The sequence below is a fragment of the Eutrigla gurnardus genome (assembly GCF_963514095.1).
Source record: "Eutrigla gurnardus genome assembly, chromosome: 8".
In the NCBI taxonomy this organism is placed as follows: domain Eukaryota; kingdom Metazoa; phylum Chordata; class Actinopteri; order Perciformes; family Triglidae; genus Eutrigla; species Eutrigla gurnardus.
In genome coordinates, this window is record NC_139922.1 from 24294352 (window position 1) to 24308738 (window position 14387).

Genomic DNA, 14387 nt, shown 5'->3' on the forward strand with positions numbered 1-14387 from the left:
CAGTCTGTTTCTCATTATCGATGAAAACATTCAGATATTTGGTGAAATTAACATTTACAACGTTTAATTAAAAAAATAATCAAACGGACGAGTTTAAGATGGACTTCCTTCATAAACAACAGGCGGACTCTGGTGTAATGAACGGAAACCACAGCATTGGTAGCGTGGTAGAGTCCTGTCAATCAGCAGGTAAGCCCCGCCCCCTAAAGCATCCCCTGTTTTCTGGTCTGTTGGACTCTGCTGGATTGAAGACTTGAAACTAGAGTGAGAATAAACTCATCTTTACAATGTTTACTGAGATAATACATCAAGAGATTTTCTCATAGAACTTCTATACAATCAGAGAGGACTCGCCCCCTGGTGGCCAGCAGAGAGAAGTAGGCTCATTTTCTCAGTCTTCAATACATCCAGAGAGGAGTCGCCCCCTGGTGGCCACTAGAGAGAAGTAGGTTCACTTCTCATGAATTTGAATTCTAAAACATGAAAAGCTCGACTTCTGACAGAAATTGGATTCAACACTTCTGGTAAAAAATGCTCTAAAAATCTTTATTGTTCCAGAGAATATTCACAGTTTTGATTCACTTCACCTCAATAGATGAGCTCTGTCACTATGGCCAACAAGGAAAAAAAAAAAACAGAAGAAATATCTTTTACTTTATGCGTTTATATAAAAAAGGAAAACCGAAAAATTTGGATGCTTCAGAAAGAAAATAAATTAAACGCTGAGCTACCCTGAGTAGAGACCTCGGCCTCCAATAGCACATGACTTATGACATCAGAACCGTGCCCTTTGCCCTCTGTCATGACGTCAGAGGGAAGGGGCTACATCTACATATAATAAACTCAAACTTTAGAATTCACAATTTAGGATGAAAATGGTTGACTTCACCCTCCCCATTGGTCGATAATGTAGAGATCTCCTACAAGTCTTTTATTTCTCCTGTTCAACAGGAGTCAGTCAGAACGCCACCTCTTCCTCTTCAAAGCAGCAACCAGCAGGGCAGAGCTTAAGACACCACGGACCAATCACAGTCCTCAGCAAAACGTTAGCTCCTCCTATTGGTCCGTTCTGAACTTCTTTGGTCCGACAGGTTTACTATACACAGGAAATGAAAATCAATGATTTAGGGACATCCAGCAGATCATGCGACAAATTATTCACCACTTGATCATGTTTAGGCACCAAAAATGACAGTCACATTAGGACGCCTGTGGATCTGTGTTGCAGGACAGCTGATGAGCCACACCTGGACCTGATGTGGTTCCAGGTCTAAAAGCTCACCACAGGAACGTGGACCTCCTCCTCTGACACGGAGCTGCTGCCTCACACCTCCAACACAGTCACTGACCTTCCAGGTCTTTGGTTCATTTCTAAAATAAATGTGTCAATCTAATACTTTGAACTCATCTGGTCTTGGTTTATTGTTGAGGTCTTTGAGCTAGACGTATGGTCTTCTAGTCACAAAAAACACTTGGTTTCGTTCTTCTAGGGTGACACATTCACATGACTGAACAAAAACAAGGATCAGTCTAAACAGGGAGGGGCCGCTCATATCTCCCCGTATTGAAAGTATTAGACCAGCCCAGAATGACAGGCTAAACCAAAGCCGAGGACCAGCAGTTGGTCCGGTCCGGAACAGACCGGCTGTTCAGGAGAACTTCCGGAGGGACTGTGAACAGGATTTGTTCTTCATGTGAGTAAATGTAATCAGGTCTTACACATCTGGAGAAGCTCCGAGTCGCTTCACGGCTGGTTTGACATCTTTACTGGTTTCTACAGAAGAGATGACATCATCAGGATGGTTCGTCATTAATCATCAACATCAATACCATCAGTCAAGTCCACAATCATTGGAGTAAGAAGCAGGTCCCGTGGCCCCTGCAGGGTCGGCACCAGAATCATCATGGTTCTTATTATTCTTACCTTGGAGCCACCGGACCTGCGTCGCCGGTCCGTAGCCCTTCTGGTTACGAGCAGCAATGCGGAAGATGATTGCGGCCTTGGTGGTGTAATCGATGTGGGCATTGGCAAGGCTGGCGGCCTGGACCAGGCAGGATGGGTTGGGACCACAGTAGACCCTCATGAAGGCCAGCTGGGCTGGACCAGAACTGGAGGAGGTGGCCTTGCTGGACTGGATGGCCAGATACACAGAGTACTCAATGATCTTCCCTGAAGTGACAGCAGGAGGCTCCCAGGTGAGCTGAGCCCCATCCAGGTTCTGCACAACAACAAGGACAGAGTTTAACACCGCACATCCTAGACTCGTCCCACCACGGGAACAGCCTAGACTCGTCCCACCACGGGAACGTCCTAGACTCGTCCCACCACGGGAACATCCTAGACTCGTCCCACCACGGAAACAGCCTAGACTCGTCCCACCAAGGAAACATCCAAGACTCGTCCCACCACGGGAACATCCTAGACTCGTCCCACCAAGGAAACATCCTAGACTCGTCCTACCACGGGAACATCCTAGACTCGTCCCACCAAGGAAACATCCTAGACTCGTCCTACCATGGGAACATCCTAGACTCGTCCCACCACGGAAACGTCCTAGACTCGTCCTACCACGGGAACATCCTAGACTCGTCCCACCACGGGAACATCCTAGACTCGTCCCACCACGGGAACATCCTAGACTCGTCCCACCACGTGAACATCCTAGACTCGTCCCACCAAGGAAACATCCTAGACTCGTCCTACCAAGGAAACATCCTAGACTCGTCCCACCACGGAAACGTCCTAGACTCGTCCTACCACGGGAACATCCTAGACTCGTCCCACCACGGGAACATCTATTTGTCGGCCCTGTGGTGGTCTGGTTTCCTTTCCAGGTGAACCTGCCTTCACCCAATTTCAGGTGGGATCGGCTCTAGCACCTCCACAACCGTTGAGGGGAAGTGGTGATCAATAATGGATGGCTGGAGTCCCCCGTGATCCCATCATGTATTGGTAATCTATCTGGGTGTTGACAGGATGATCTAACTATGGGGAAGACGACCCAGCTCTCTTCAGCTCCGCTACAGACGCCGCACAAACAGGAAGTGGGTCTCACCTTGCTGATCTTGATGGCACACGGCGCGCCGGGGAATCCAGGGAGACAGGTTTTGAACGCCGACACCTCGGAGAACGCTCCGCGACCGCAGATATTGATCCCTGCAACACGAAACTTATAGGCTGTCCCCGGCTGCAGCTCCACCTTCCTCATCTGACTGTAGTCAGGTATCACACGTGAGTCATCCTGCAGGTACACACATCATCAATAAACTGATCAATAACCTGCAGAGCCATGTTCCCATGTAGTCAGTGACACGCACTGAACACAGATGGGGAGCTCAGGTGTGTCATGTCTCTAAATTAACTTTAGAAGTTCTTACGTCAGCCATGTTGTCATCGTCTGGGATGTAGTAATGAGAGACCACCATGTTGGTAACCTTGATGATGCCAACGTCGCACCACCGACTGTCCTGCACTGATGAAGTCCCATGGACCCGCTTCTACACACAAAAGGCAGCGAGATACCACATTGTTACCGGGTGTAGTTGGCGTCATGTTGTGAACGTGTCATTCGGCCCTCGTCTCTCACCCCCGCAGTTGCTGCAATGCCATTGGTTGTCTCGGTGGTGGCAGTGTGAATCTTAGCCACACCTCCTGCAGTCAGAGGTGGGGTGGGGCCAAAAGTACTGGCCAAGCGAGCAACGGCACTTGTCACTGCTGATGATATCATCTCGTGTCCGTTACTCTCTGCTGCCGGGTCGTTCAGGCTGTCTGCTGGTGCAAGACCTTCTGGGAAACAAGAATAATACATTACACACCCACACATATACACACACACACACACATACCCACCCACCCCCCTCTCCCACCGGGGGTGTGGTTTACCTGTGGGCATGCTGCTGCTCTGCTGTGGTTCTGCTGGTTCTGGTTGGTGGTGGCGGTCTTGCAGCTGCTGCTGCACCAGAGCTGCCAGGTCCTGCTGGGTCAAAACGATGGGAATCGACTGATCCACCGCCCCCCCTCCTGCAGACAGATGTATGAAGACACATGATTTAGCTTCTTCTCAGACATGTAGGTTCATACTTCCTGTTTACAACACGTGCTCCAAAGTACCTCATCTGGACCAGGATCGGAGACCCTACCCAGGTTCAGAGACTAAGCAAGGTGGAGCAGTGGAGCCCTCTAGTGCTGAAGATGCAGACGTACCGATGTGTCCCGTTGCCTGCAGGACTGCCTGTATCGTGGCCTGCTGAACTGCCTCCTCGGTTGCTGTGGTAACAGCAAGCTGATCCGACGTCAGACCTGTCAGAATCAGGGCCGTTGTCCCGGAGACCCCCACATCTTCGTCCCCTTCTGACATTAGCTCCTGAGGAAGACCAGCCATCTGAGGGAGGGAGGGGCTTGTTGGTTACCTGTGTGGGTTCTTTGTGGTTTCACTCATTCAAATCAATACATGTGCTTTACGAGGCGTTGTCTGCAGTCGGATGCGTGCGCATGTTTTTTTTGTCAACTGCGTCATTTTATAGCCCATGGTGTGTGTGTGTGTGTGTGTGTGTACCTGTGCTGCTGCCGCCTCACTGCGCGCCACATGAAGCTGTAACACTGACAATGCTGTCTGCATAGGCTCCTCCCCCTCCTCTGCTGCCACGGTCACCTTGGCAACAGTTGCTGCCTCCGGGGACACTGCCCTGTCCTCTCCGACCAATGACGAGATCTCCTGCAGATGGACAGACGGACAGAGGGCATGATGGGACATCAGAGATGGTCGCTTGTTTGAGATGAGTCAGACCAACACAGTCCTGAGCAGTTTAGGTCGCTGTCCTGCTGAAAGCTTTGCATGATGGGTAAGACTTCCTTTATCATCCTTTGTCAGTCCTTCACAATGTTCAAGTTAGAGGTCAATAAGTAAAGTCTATGTAAGTCACTCTGTGTGTCATCAGACCATCAATAAACTGCTCAAAAAACCAAGTGAACCTTAACCAGTCTGACTCCAGGTCAGTTAAACTACATCATCAATCTGACTCCAGGTCAGTTAAACTACATCATCAGTCTGACTCCAGGTCAGTTAAACTATATCATCAGTCTGACTCCAGGTCAGTTAAACTACATCATCAGTCTGACTCCAGGTCAGTTAAACTATATCATCAGTCTGACTCCAGGTCAGTTAAACTACATCGTCAGTCTGACTCCAGGTCAGTTAAACTTCATCATCAGTCTGACTCCAGGTCAGTTAAACTACATCATCAGTCTGACTCCAGGTCAGTTAAACTACATCATCAGTCTGACTCCAGGTCAGTTAAACTACTACTAATACTACTACCAACACCGAATCCAGATGGACCCAGATCCTGGTCTACTACAGATTTCTGCCTCAAGTCTGTTAAGACAGCGTTTTCTCTCCACTAGGTGGTGCTGTAACTCTGCTCCTGGTGACGTTGGGACTCTGACCCTGTTCCAGTCCTGATAACCTTTGTTGTGCTATGACACTATAATTAGCATCCATCCTCCGGTTCCCTCTCTGCTAAACACTGTTAGCTCTGTCAGCACTGTTGTCATTGTTTGCACTGTAGCACCGTTTGCTGCTAGCCACCACAACACAATTCTGTGACATCGTTGCTCTCACCCAGCAAGCCTGATAATTGTGTGTGTGTGTCACTTACAGGTATAGATGGTCCTAGGGTGGATATGGCCTGTGTAACCGTGGTAACCGCCCTGCTCTGAATGGCTGTGGAGGAGGAGGCGGGGTCAGAGGACGAGGAGGCTGTGGAGTCTGCCTGCAGACCATCTCCACTCTGCTGAGCTGCAGTCACAGAGGACAGGAAGTGACTTTACTGGTGACAGTGTTTACCTGTAATGGTGACAGTGTTTACCTGTAATGGTGACAGTGTTTACTTGTAATGGTGACAGTGTTTACCTGTAGCTGTGGTGGCGGTGTTGGTGGTTCCGGTCTCGTGGGTCTCACATGGTGGATTGGAACAGGTGTTGGCTCCATGCAGATTTGCAGGATGTGGAGGAACAGGAGCAGACTGCTGAGCTGAAGGCTGGTTGGAGCTCACCTGAGGAGAGGAGGCGATGGTTCACCACATACCTTTCACCTGTCTGTCCTCGTTGACTTCAACAGAAATATGTATACAATGTACAATGTATAAGATGATCATGTAGTATAGTAAAACAACAAGGTAAACACCACTCATCACAACTCACTTGCAACGGTTGCCTCATGCTGGCGGAGGCCACCGTGGCGGTGTTGGTGGTGCCGGTGTCGTGGGTCTCACAGGGCGGGTTGGAGCAGACCATCATCACTGCAGCATCATGACAGTGACATCAACACACCTGCTCACATTCATCTATAGAAGTTCATTGACCTGGTGCTGCAGTGTTAACGCCAAGCTCATTTCTTTCCTGGTGCTATTTCATAGAAGCACATGCAAAGACGCAAACAGACGGAAATTTAGTCTGGTTTGTGTACCTGCAGCAGCTGCCGTGTCTCCAGACTCTCCTGCGGTAGTAGCAGTAGTACTACTTGTAGTACATCCAGGTCCTTCTGAAGTAGGAGAAGCCATGAAGGTGACGGGCAGATCCTGGACCAGTGGCTGAGCCTCAGCACCGCTCGGAGTCGTGATCAGAGTCACCTGCACACAACACTGTAGTATTACTACATGACCACAGTACAGAGATAAACAACTACCTTCAGTCTCCTCACCTGTTTGGGTCCGGCTGCTGCAGTTGCCTTTGTAACCTGGTTGGCCAGCATGGCAACTGTTGCCATGGAGGCGTTGGTGGCAGTGACAGCTTCTCCTGCCCCGGTTGTGGAGACATTTCCGGTTACTGTCCCCAGACTGGACATACCTGGGTCAGAAACACGCCTGTCAGAGGTTGCTGGCTGAGTCCAGGTGTGCTACAGCTGACCAGTGTTTACCTGTGGTTCCCTTGACGACCAGCGTGGTGACGTGAGGTTTGGTGCCGATGGCTCCTGGTGACACCAGTCGGACTCCGGTCATGGGGACAGTCCTGACGATGGTCCCAGGCGTCCCTGGAGCTCCTTTCAGCACCACCTGAACACATTGAAACCACAGACCGTCTATAAGGAGTGGAAGTTGTCATGGAGACCTCATCCGTTGGTTTGTGGACTACAGTTTTGAAGCATTGAGTTCAGCATTTTGGTCGTCACCATCTTGGATTTTTGCAAGGTGCTAACAAAGTTAGCTTCATAATTCAATCAGCAGGTAAGCCCCGCCCCCTAAAGCATCCCCAACTTTCTGGTCTGTTGGACTCTTAATGGACATGTCAATCAGCAGGTAAGCCCCGCCCCCTAAAGCATCCCCTGCTTTCTGGTCTGTTGGAGTCTAAATGGAGAGATTGAGACCATAAACTCATGTTTACTGAGATAATACATTGAGAGAAGTAGGACCATTTTCTCATAGACTTCTATACAACCAGAGAGGAGTCGCCCCCTGGTGGCCAGCAGAGAGAATGCAACTTTTAGGCCCTTCAGTTGGGTTTCACTGTTCAGATATGGAGGTTGCCGTCTGGTTTATACGAGTGTTACAGTGTCACCTGGGTGAGGGTTACCTGTGTGAGCCCCTGCTGGCCGGCTGCAGTGATCTGGGGGACAGAGGTGAGGACCTTCCCAGCTGTACCTGATGACATCATCTTGGTGGTCAGGATGGTGATTGGACTGTTGACACCTATAGGGGGCGGGGCTTCACTCAGTCAATCATCACATGAAATACAAGCAGCATCTCAGGTGTGTGTGTGTCCTTTACCTGCCCCCCCCTGCAGAGCGGACACTGGGATGGTCTTGATGAAGCTGTTTCCAGGTTTGGGGGTCGTGGATCCGGCCTGCGTGGTGCTGAATATGGAGGTCTGCTTACCATCTGCTGAGGTCACCAGCTTCAGGACGGTTCCTGCTGGGAGGCCGCCCTTCGCCTGATAAGGAGGGTGGGGTGGGGGTGGGGGGGCAGTGGTGGTTAATGAGGTCGGCTGTTAACATGGGGGGTTGGTCTAAGAGTTGAGTACAGGTCTCAGTAACCAGTACCTGGAAGATCTGGGTGACTGGGCTGCTCCCAGCCTGAACCGTAACCGCTCCACTCTGAACTGGTTTGGTGTGAACCACTGACATCATCTTCCCCAGGTTACCAATGTTACCGATCTGAAACAGGGACGAGTGATGTCATCAGGTCTGTATCTCTATGATGTGATGTTTCAGCAGGTGACACCACTCACCAGAGCTCCGCCTCCTCCCATACCGAGTCGACTGTTGACCAAGGTGATGGTCTTTGTGTCTCCGCCCACCACTGTTGTGGCCACCTGGGCCTGCTGGGACACCGTTACCATGCCCGTCTTATGCACCGTGATGATTGGTCGGCTGGGGGTCCCGGCGGTGGAGACGACAGAGGCGCCGCCCACCTGCGCAGCTGCAGTCTTCAGCATTCGAGTGGCCGTGTTACTCACCTGAGACACACAGGGAACAGGTTTGAACTGATGGATCAATCGGTTATTTGTTGTTCCATTTATATATTATACTATAATTTATTAAATATTAACCTTGAGGCATTTCTGGGACCTACCATACTGATTATTGTTAAGCTTTACGACTGCCGAGGTTGAATCTAAATGCCTTCATCCAGGTCTCTAAATAATCTCTAACCCTCCGTCCTGGAGGAAGTCTCCACGCCCATATATGGAAGATAGAAGAAGTCTCCACACCCATATATGGAAGATAGAAGAAGTCTCCACGCCCATATATGGAAGATAGAAGAAGTCTCCACGCCCATATATGGAAGATAGAAGAAGTCTCCACGCCCATATATGGAAGATAAGACCTAATCTTTGTTAGTCTGCTTTCAGGGCCACTGTGGGTCAGGTTTAGGGGAGCTAGGCTGGGAGGGATCTGATGAACACCAGCTGTTCAGAACCAGAAGTTGGCTCCCACTTAAATCATCTTCTCCTTAATATGGATTCAGGATCCGGTTGGTGCTTTTACTACGGACACGGTGGATCCTGGGATCATCCGGGACCAGCCCTTGAAAGCTGGAGGCTTCTTCACTTGTACCTGACTCGTGGGGAGTTCAGGTGTTTAACTTCCTGTAGGGTCGTTAATACTGTGAGAGTCATATGACCCCTGGATCCCCCCAGCCCTTAGGGGAACTAGAGTCGTTAGCACTTTGGTGGGTCTTGAGCCTGTTTCATCAGTTTTATCCAGACCAGATAACTGAAACTAGTTTTAATGCTTTGAAATGGTTAAGAGCAGTAATGTGCCTTTGACGGAGTACTTCCATGTGTAACCTACAGGAGTACAACAGTAGTATTACAGTTACCATGGTGACTGGACTGCTGGATCCTGGACTCACGGTCTTCACAGCAGTCTGTCCGGCAGGAGTGTTCAGCAGTGTTGTCGTGGACGGAAGGATCTTCTGAGTCGCTGCGGCCGCCACTAGCGCCACCATGCCACTCATCTGAGGACCGCTTCCTGTCGGCTGAGAGCAGACCGGAGGCAGGAGGGGGGTTAGGAGGGGGGTCAGAGAAGAACCACGTTCATTCAGGAACCTGAATCTGTCTTCTTCATCAGCAGATCACTCAGTTGTCATTGAGATTGGTTAGTGACCACATGACTTACATGATACTGAGTTCAGTCACATGACACCAGAAGTTTCAGACTTAAAGACGACTGAGCAGACCCCATCCACCAAGGAGGAATAAGACCTGGACTCAGAGACAACCTAACCAAGTGGATAGAATGATAAAGATCTGTTTACCGTCACCTGGCCGGCCTGAGCAGGTACCACCATACGAACGCCTGCAGGGAGCGTCGTCATGGTGACTGGAGATTTGGGGATGGACTGTCTCACTGTGAAGATGGAGGCTCCGCCTGCTGCAGCTGGAGCTGCTGCCACCTTCAGGGCCGCTGCAGAAACACAAAGCAGTCAGACCCACCTGGTCTACCTCCTCCTACAGGTCTACCTCCTCCTACAGGCCTACCTGGGGCTTTGGCAGCAGGTGTGAATGGGCTTCCAGGTAGTGAGGCAGTGGGGGACGGGACAGGCGTGAAGGTTTGGTTAGCTGTTGCCGTGGCGATGGGTGCGGCGCTCCTGGAGGTGCTGGCTTCTGGTGTGGCAGTGGGGACAGGGTTGGGACCGAGACGAGAAGCAGGTGAGGTGGCTGAAGGTGTGGTGGGAATGTCGTACTTCTGCAGCTGCAGCAGGTAAGTCTCTGCAGTCTGTGACGGACCCCAGCTCACCTCCAGAGACGATGTGTTGGCACGGACCAGCTGCACCCGGGAGGGAGCACAGGGCCGCTCTGAGGAAAAACAGGTGAGACGGGTCAGACAGACAGGTAAAACAAGGTCCGACAGGTAACAAATAGCACAAGTTACACAGCGGAAGTTACAAAGACAAAAGTCACATCAACTTGTTTCATGTCTGCAGGTACCAGAGGTCCTCACCTGTCTCCAGGTACCAGAGGCTCTCACCTGTCTGCAGGTTGCTCACAGTAATGGATAGGGTTACCTGTCCATTTATCAGTAGCCTTTCTCACCTGTCTCCAGGTACCAGAGGTCCTTGCAGCACACCTGGTTGTTCCAGGCCTTCCGGTATCCGTCCCTGCCGCTCCAGATGTAGAGTCTGGAGTTGATGGCGACGCTGCAGTGACCTGCTCGAGCTCTGGGGACGTTCTCCTCCACACAGTCCATCAGGACCGTCTCCCAACACATGGTGTCTACAGACAGGTGGACAGACAGACAGGTAGTCATACTTGCTGATGTCACTACTCTTGGAACTAGTTCCGTCATGATACCATGACAACAATCTAAAACATCAGGAACAGTGATGGATTCATAGACAACAGAACATGGAACTTAATTAAAAATGTAATATTTTAATAATTAAAAATGTACATGGTATACAGTAATCCGATGTTCCCTATACTTGACATCATGCGATTTGTTCTTCATATTTACGACCAGATTATACAATAAAGAGCGTCTGATAACTCTTTAAAAAACAGCGCCCCCCTGGCCCATAAGTACCAGTGCAGGTGGAGAGTGGTACTGCAGCAGGGAAACAGAAACCCTCTCAATGATGATAAATCCAGATGAAGTTCTGTGAGAAGTTGATGAGGGAAAGCTGCTAAAAGCAGAAAGACCCCACAGTAAGTGTAGAAAGCTCTAGTTGAGTTGAAGTAGAGTTTGTGAAAAGAACTGTCCACTTCCTCAGCCCTGGTCCGGTCTGAAGAGGAGCCCTTCGGCTCGGTACAGCTGTTCATGCACGAGCATGTCTCCTGGTCCTCCTCCACCAAGGAGCAGGTAACGGTCCTAGTGCTGGGTTGATGCCCTTCTACGGTCCTCTCCAGCGCTCCTGTGTGTGTGTGTGTGTGTGTGTGTGTGTGTGTGTGTGTGTGTGTGTGTGTGTACCCAGGTTGAGACAGGCCAGCGTGTTGGTACACTTCCATTCCTTTTCATGAGTCTCCACCTTGATATCCTCCATCACTAGAGGAACCCAACCTCCAAACAAATACATCCTGACAGAGAGACAGGTGGACAGTCAGACAGGTGGAAGACAGGTGCATTAACAACATGGCTGTGTGTTTGTGTGTAGTAGTACTTGTTGTTGATGGTGGTGGCTGAGTGCAGGCTGCGGGGGATGGGCCCGGTTCCACTAAGGGCCGGTTTACTCCACGTCAGAGTGTCTATGACACCACCGGAACAAAAAAACAATCAGGAGTCAGAAACGTTTGGTTTAGGCTGCATTACGTCTCACCTGTGGAGCCTGTCTCACCTATGTGGAGGACCCAGAGGTCTCCCAGTCTGCACCCACTCATCCCCCCATAGATGATGAGCTTGTCGGCCATGCGGCCGCTCGTCCCCACGGCCGTGTGACTCTCTCTGGGCGGCGGTGGCCGACCTGAAGTGGGCGGGATCTCCCAGCCAACGACACTGGAGCCAGTCCGCAGCTCCAGACTGTACAGGTCATTGAGATACCTAAGGAACAGGACAAGAGAAGGTGTACTCTGAAACCAGACCAACAGGAACCTGTCTACGATAGTGGAAGTGGTTCAGGTACATCAGGACGGATGATTCTCACCTCGGGATGTTGTTCTTGGGGTCTTCGCTGTCATTGGCCAGTCCTCCAAAAAGGTAACAGCAGCTGCCAATCAGAGAGAAGCTGTGTCCGAGGCGGGGGCAGGGGGGCGGGCCGTTCTTTGGAGCCTTGGCCTTCAGACGTTTCCACTCCCAACGACTCGCCTGAAGAAGACAACAAACTGTTATCTAGTGTTTCAAATACATGCAGTAGCCCCCAGGTGTGTATCAGTAGCCCCCAGGTGTGTATCCGTAGCCCCCAGGTGTGTATCAGTAGCCCCCAGGTGTGTATCAGTAGCCCCCAGGTGTGTATCAGTAGCCCCCAGAAGCTCTGCAGTGGACTCACTGACCTGCAGCTCGTACAAGTCGCTGCTGTATTTGCCGTACTCCACCATTCCTCCAAACACCAGCAGCCTCGTCCCGTCACACACAAAGCCATAGGCGGCACAGCCGGGGGGGATGTCACCTCGCACCGCCGGGATGAACCATTGGTTGGTAGCTGTAGAGGGGGACCACGCCACATGAATACATCTGGGACTTTAGGAAAGTTAACATTACTCCCACCTTCACTACATCCGGGACATTAGGAACGTTAACATTACAAAATGTAATTTATGTACATGACTTGAGTAAATATATTCAGTTAATTTAAACTAATGTAGTTTTGGGTCCAGAGAGAAACCGTTTCACGCCTTCACGTTATTTCATGTTTTCATTATTATATATTTTCATGTCGGCTGCTGCTGCGGCAGAGGGGCGTGTCTCCATGACGTAATGTTTTCTGTGAAAAAGAGCGCCATTTCTCCGTGTTTCTACCGGAGCCGCTCCGTTAGCTAAACAGCTATCCTGTTAGCATGCGGATACAGTGGCTACCTGGTTAGCCTCAATGAGCAGATGCTAACTTAGCCCAGCGAGCTAAACCCCGAGTGCACCCCAGTTAACAACCAGCAGCACATTGACAGAAGCTCGTTGGGCAACTTCAGCTTGCATTGGGCGTAGCAAAGCGTAGCCCGCCGAACATGTCCTCAAATCGTTCAGCTGCTATTACCCAGATTTTATACAAGTATGAACAGTGGACAAAGGTAACCAACCAGTGTTGTAGACGTGCAGCTCGTCAACGATTCCCTCGTTCCCGCCACCGAACACCACCATTAGCTCTTTGATAGTCACGGCTCGGTGTCCGTGCCGTGGCCTCGGTACCGGGCCGGTCCAGCCCAGGACGCGCTTCCAACGGGGCTGCAGCACCGCAGGTTCAGATGCCATGACCGCAGCTCTCAGTGTCCTCGTCTCCCAGTCCTCCGTGAAGGGAGCACTGTCTAAATCCAGTCAAGAAGTTGTGTCGAACAGTTAAACGTATCCTACTCGCTAACAGCGGCTAGGAGTTTGCATCGGCCTGCTAACTAGCTCCACCGGCTAACTAGCCGGCTAGTTGGAGAGCTGCGTAATTGGGTGTTCTACCGGGGTCCTTCCCGCGGGCAGAGCGTGTACACATCCTCCTCTGGGGATCCAGTCTGCAGTTCTTATTCAGGACCAGAATGGCGCGAGCTAGCCCACAGACTGCAGCAGGCAGTCCACCATTTTACCCGGTGAACGCTGTGCAGTCGGTAATGAGCCGCCAGTAGCTGCTCGAGCTAACAGAAACCAGCAGAACCAGAGATCCAGCTGCCGCCGTGGAGGCCGAGAGCACCGCTGCGAGCTGCTGTTAAATATGCAGAGCGGTGCGCCGGGATGGGAGCCGCCATCTTGCTGCTAACGGCAACCAAACAAAACACAGAGCGCGGCTAAGTGGCTAACTGCTAACAGATCCACGGCGAAGCGGCGCTCCACACCGGAGGAACGGAACCGAGTACTTTTACTCGAGTACAATGTTGACGTACTTGTACTTTTTACTCGAGTTCGTCTTCTTCAACACTACTTCAGTTATATGACGCGTTAGTGAGACGTCCACACACAAACTTTAAATGTGTAAAACACGCAGTTCAGATTAATAAACAGATTACAAATACATTAAACGTTTTTAAAAAGTTCCAGCTCAACCAGCTACAAGAGTAAAATGCTTTAGCATGACTGCTGGGTCATAATAATCAGTCAGTTTAATAGTTCAACTACATACATACTACTACTACTACTGTTATTATTATTACTAACACCACATCCAGATGGATCCTGGTCTGCTCAGGTTTCTGCCTACAAGTCTGTCAAGATCGTTTTCTCTCCACTAGGTGGCGCTCCTGGTGATGTTACGTTGTAACAGAGTATTTCTACTGTGTGGAATTAGTGCCTTTACTGTAACAGAGTGTGTATATATATATA

The 14387-nt window shown here is 50.5% G+C and overlaps 1 protein-coding gene across 1 annotated transcript; it reads right to left on the reverse strand.

Moving 5' to 3' along the window:
- Positions 1-525: 525 nt before the first annotated feature.
- hcfc1b (host cell factor C1b) lies at positions 526-14082 on the reverse strand. The gene is made up of 29 exons (XM_084014900.1): positions 13166-14082; positions 12425-12573; positions 12079-12239; positions 11773-11975; positions 11599-11683; positions 11409-11515; positions 10535-10714; positions 9980-10297; positions 9757-9905; positions 9319-9477; positions 8225-8452; positions 8037-8150; positions 7765-7927; positions 7571-7686; positions 6918-7053; positions 6702-6847; positions 6468-6630; positions 6203-6300; positions 5913-6054; positions 5659-5798; positions 4557-4715; positions 4205-4382; positions 3884-4021; positions 3588-3787; positions 3379-3498; positions 3057-3242; positions 1925-2219; positions 1720-1774; positions 526-1096 (listed from the first exon to the last, which is right to left on the reverse strand). Exons 1-29 carry the CDS (start codon positions 13335-13337, stop codon positions 1057-1059), a joined length of 4500 nt encoding a protein of 1499 aa, XP_083871026.1. The 5' UTR covers positions 13338-14082; the 3' UTR covers positions 526-1056.
- Between the last annotated feature and the right edge of the window lie 305 nt (positions 14083-14387).

Excerpts from the sequence above, each read along its gene's own strand:
- hcfc1b (XM_084014900.1), bottom strand. The coding sequence starts at position 13,337 with ATGGCATCTGAACCTGCGGTGCTGCAGCCCCGTTGGAAGCGCGTCCTG. Across the intron at positions 11,516-11,598 it reads GCCACCACCATCAACAACAA|GATGTATTTGTTTGGAGGTT; the intron begins GTACTACTACAC and ends TCTCTCTGTCAG. Across the intron at positions 4,022-4,204 it reads GCAGGCAACGGGACACATCG|GAGGGGGGGCGGTGGATCAG; the intron begins GTACGTCTGCAT and ends ATCTGTCTGCAG.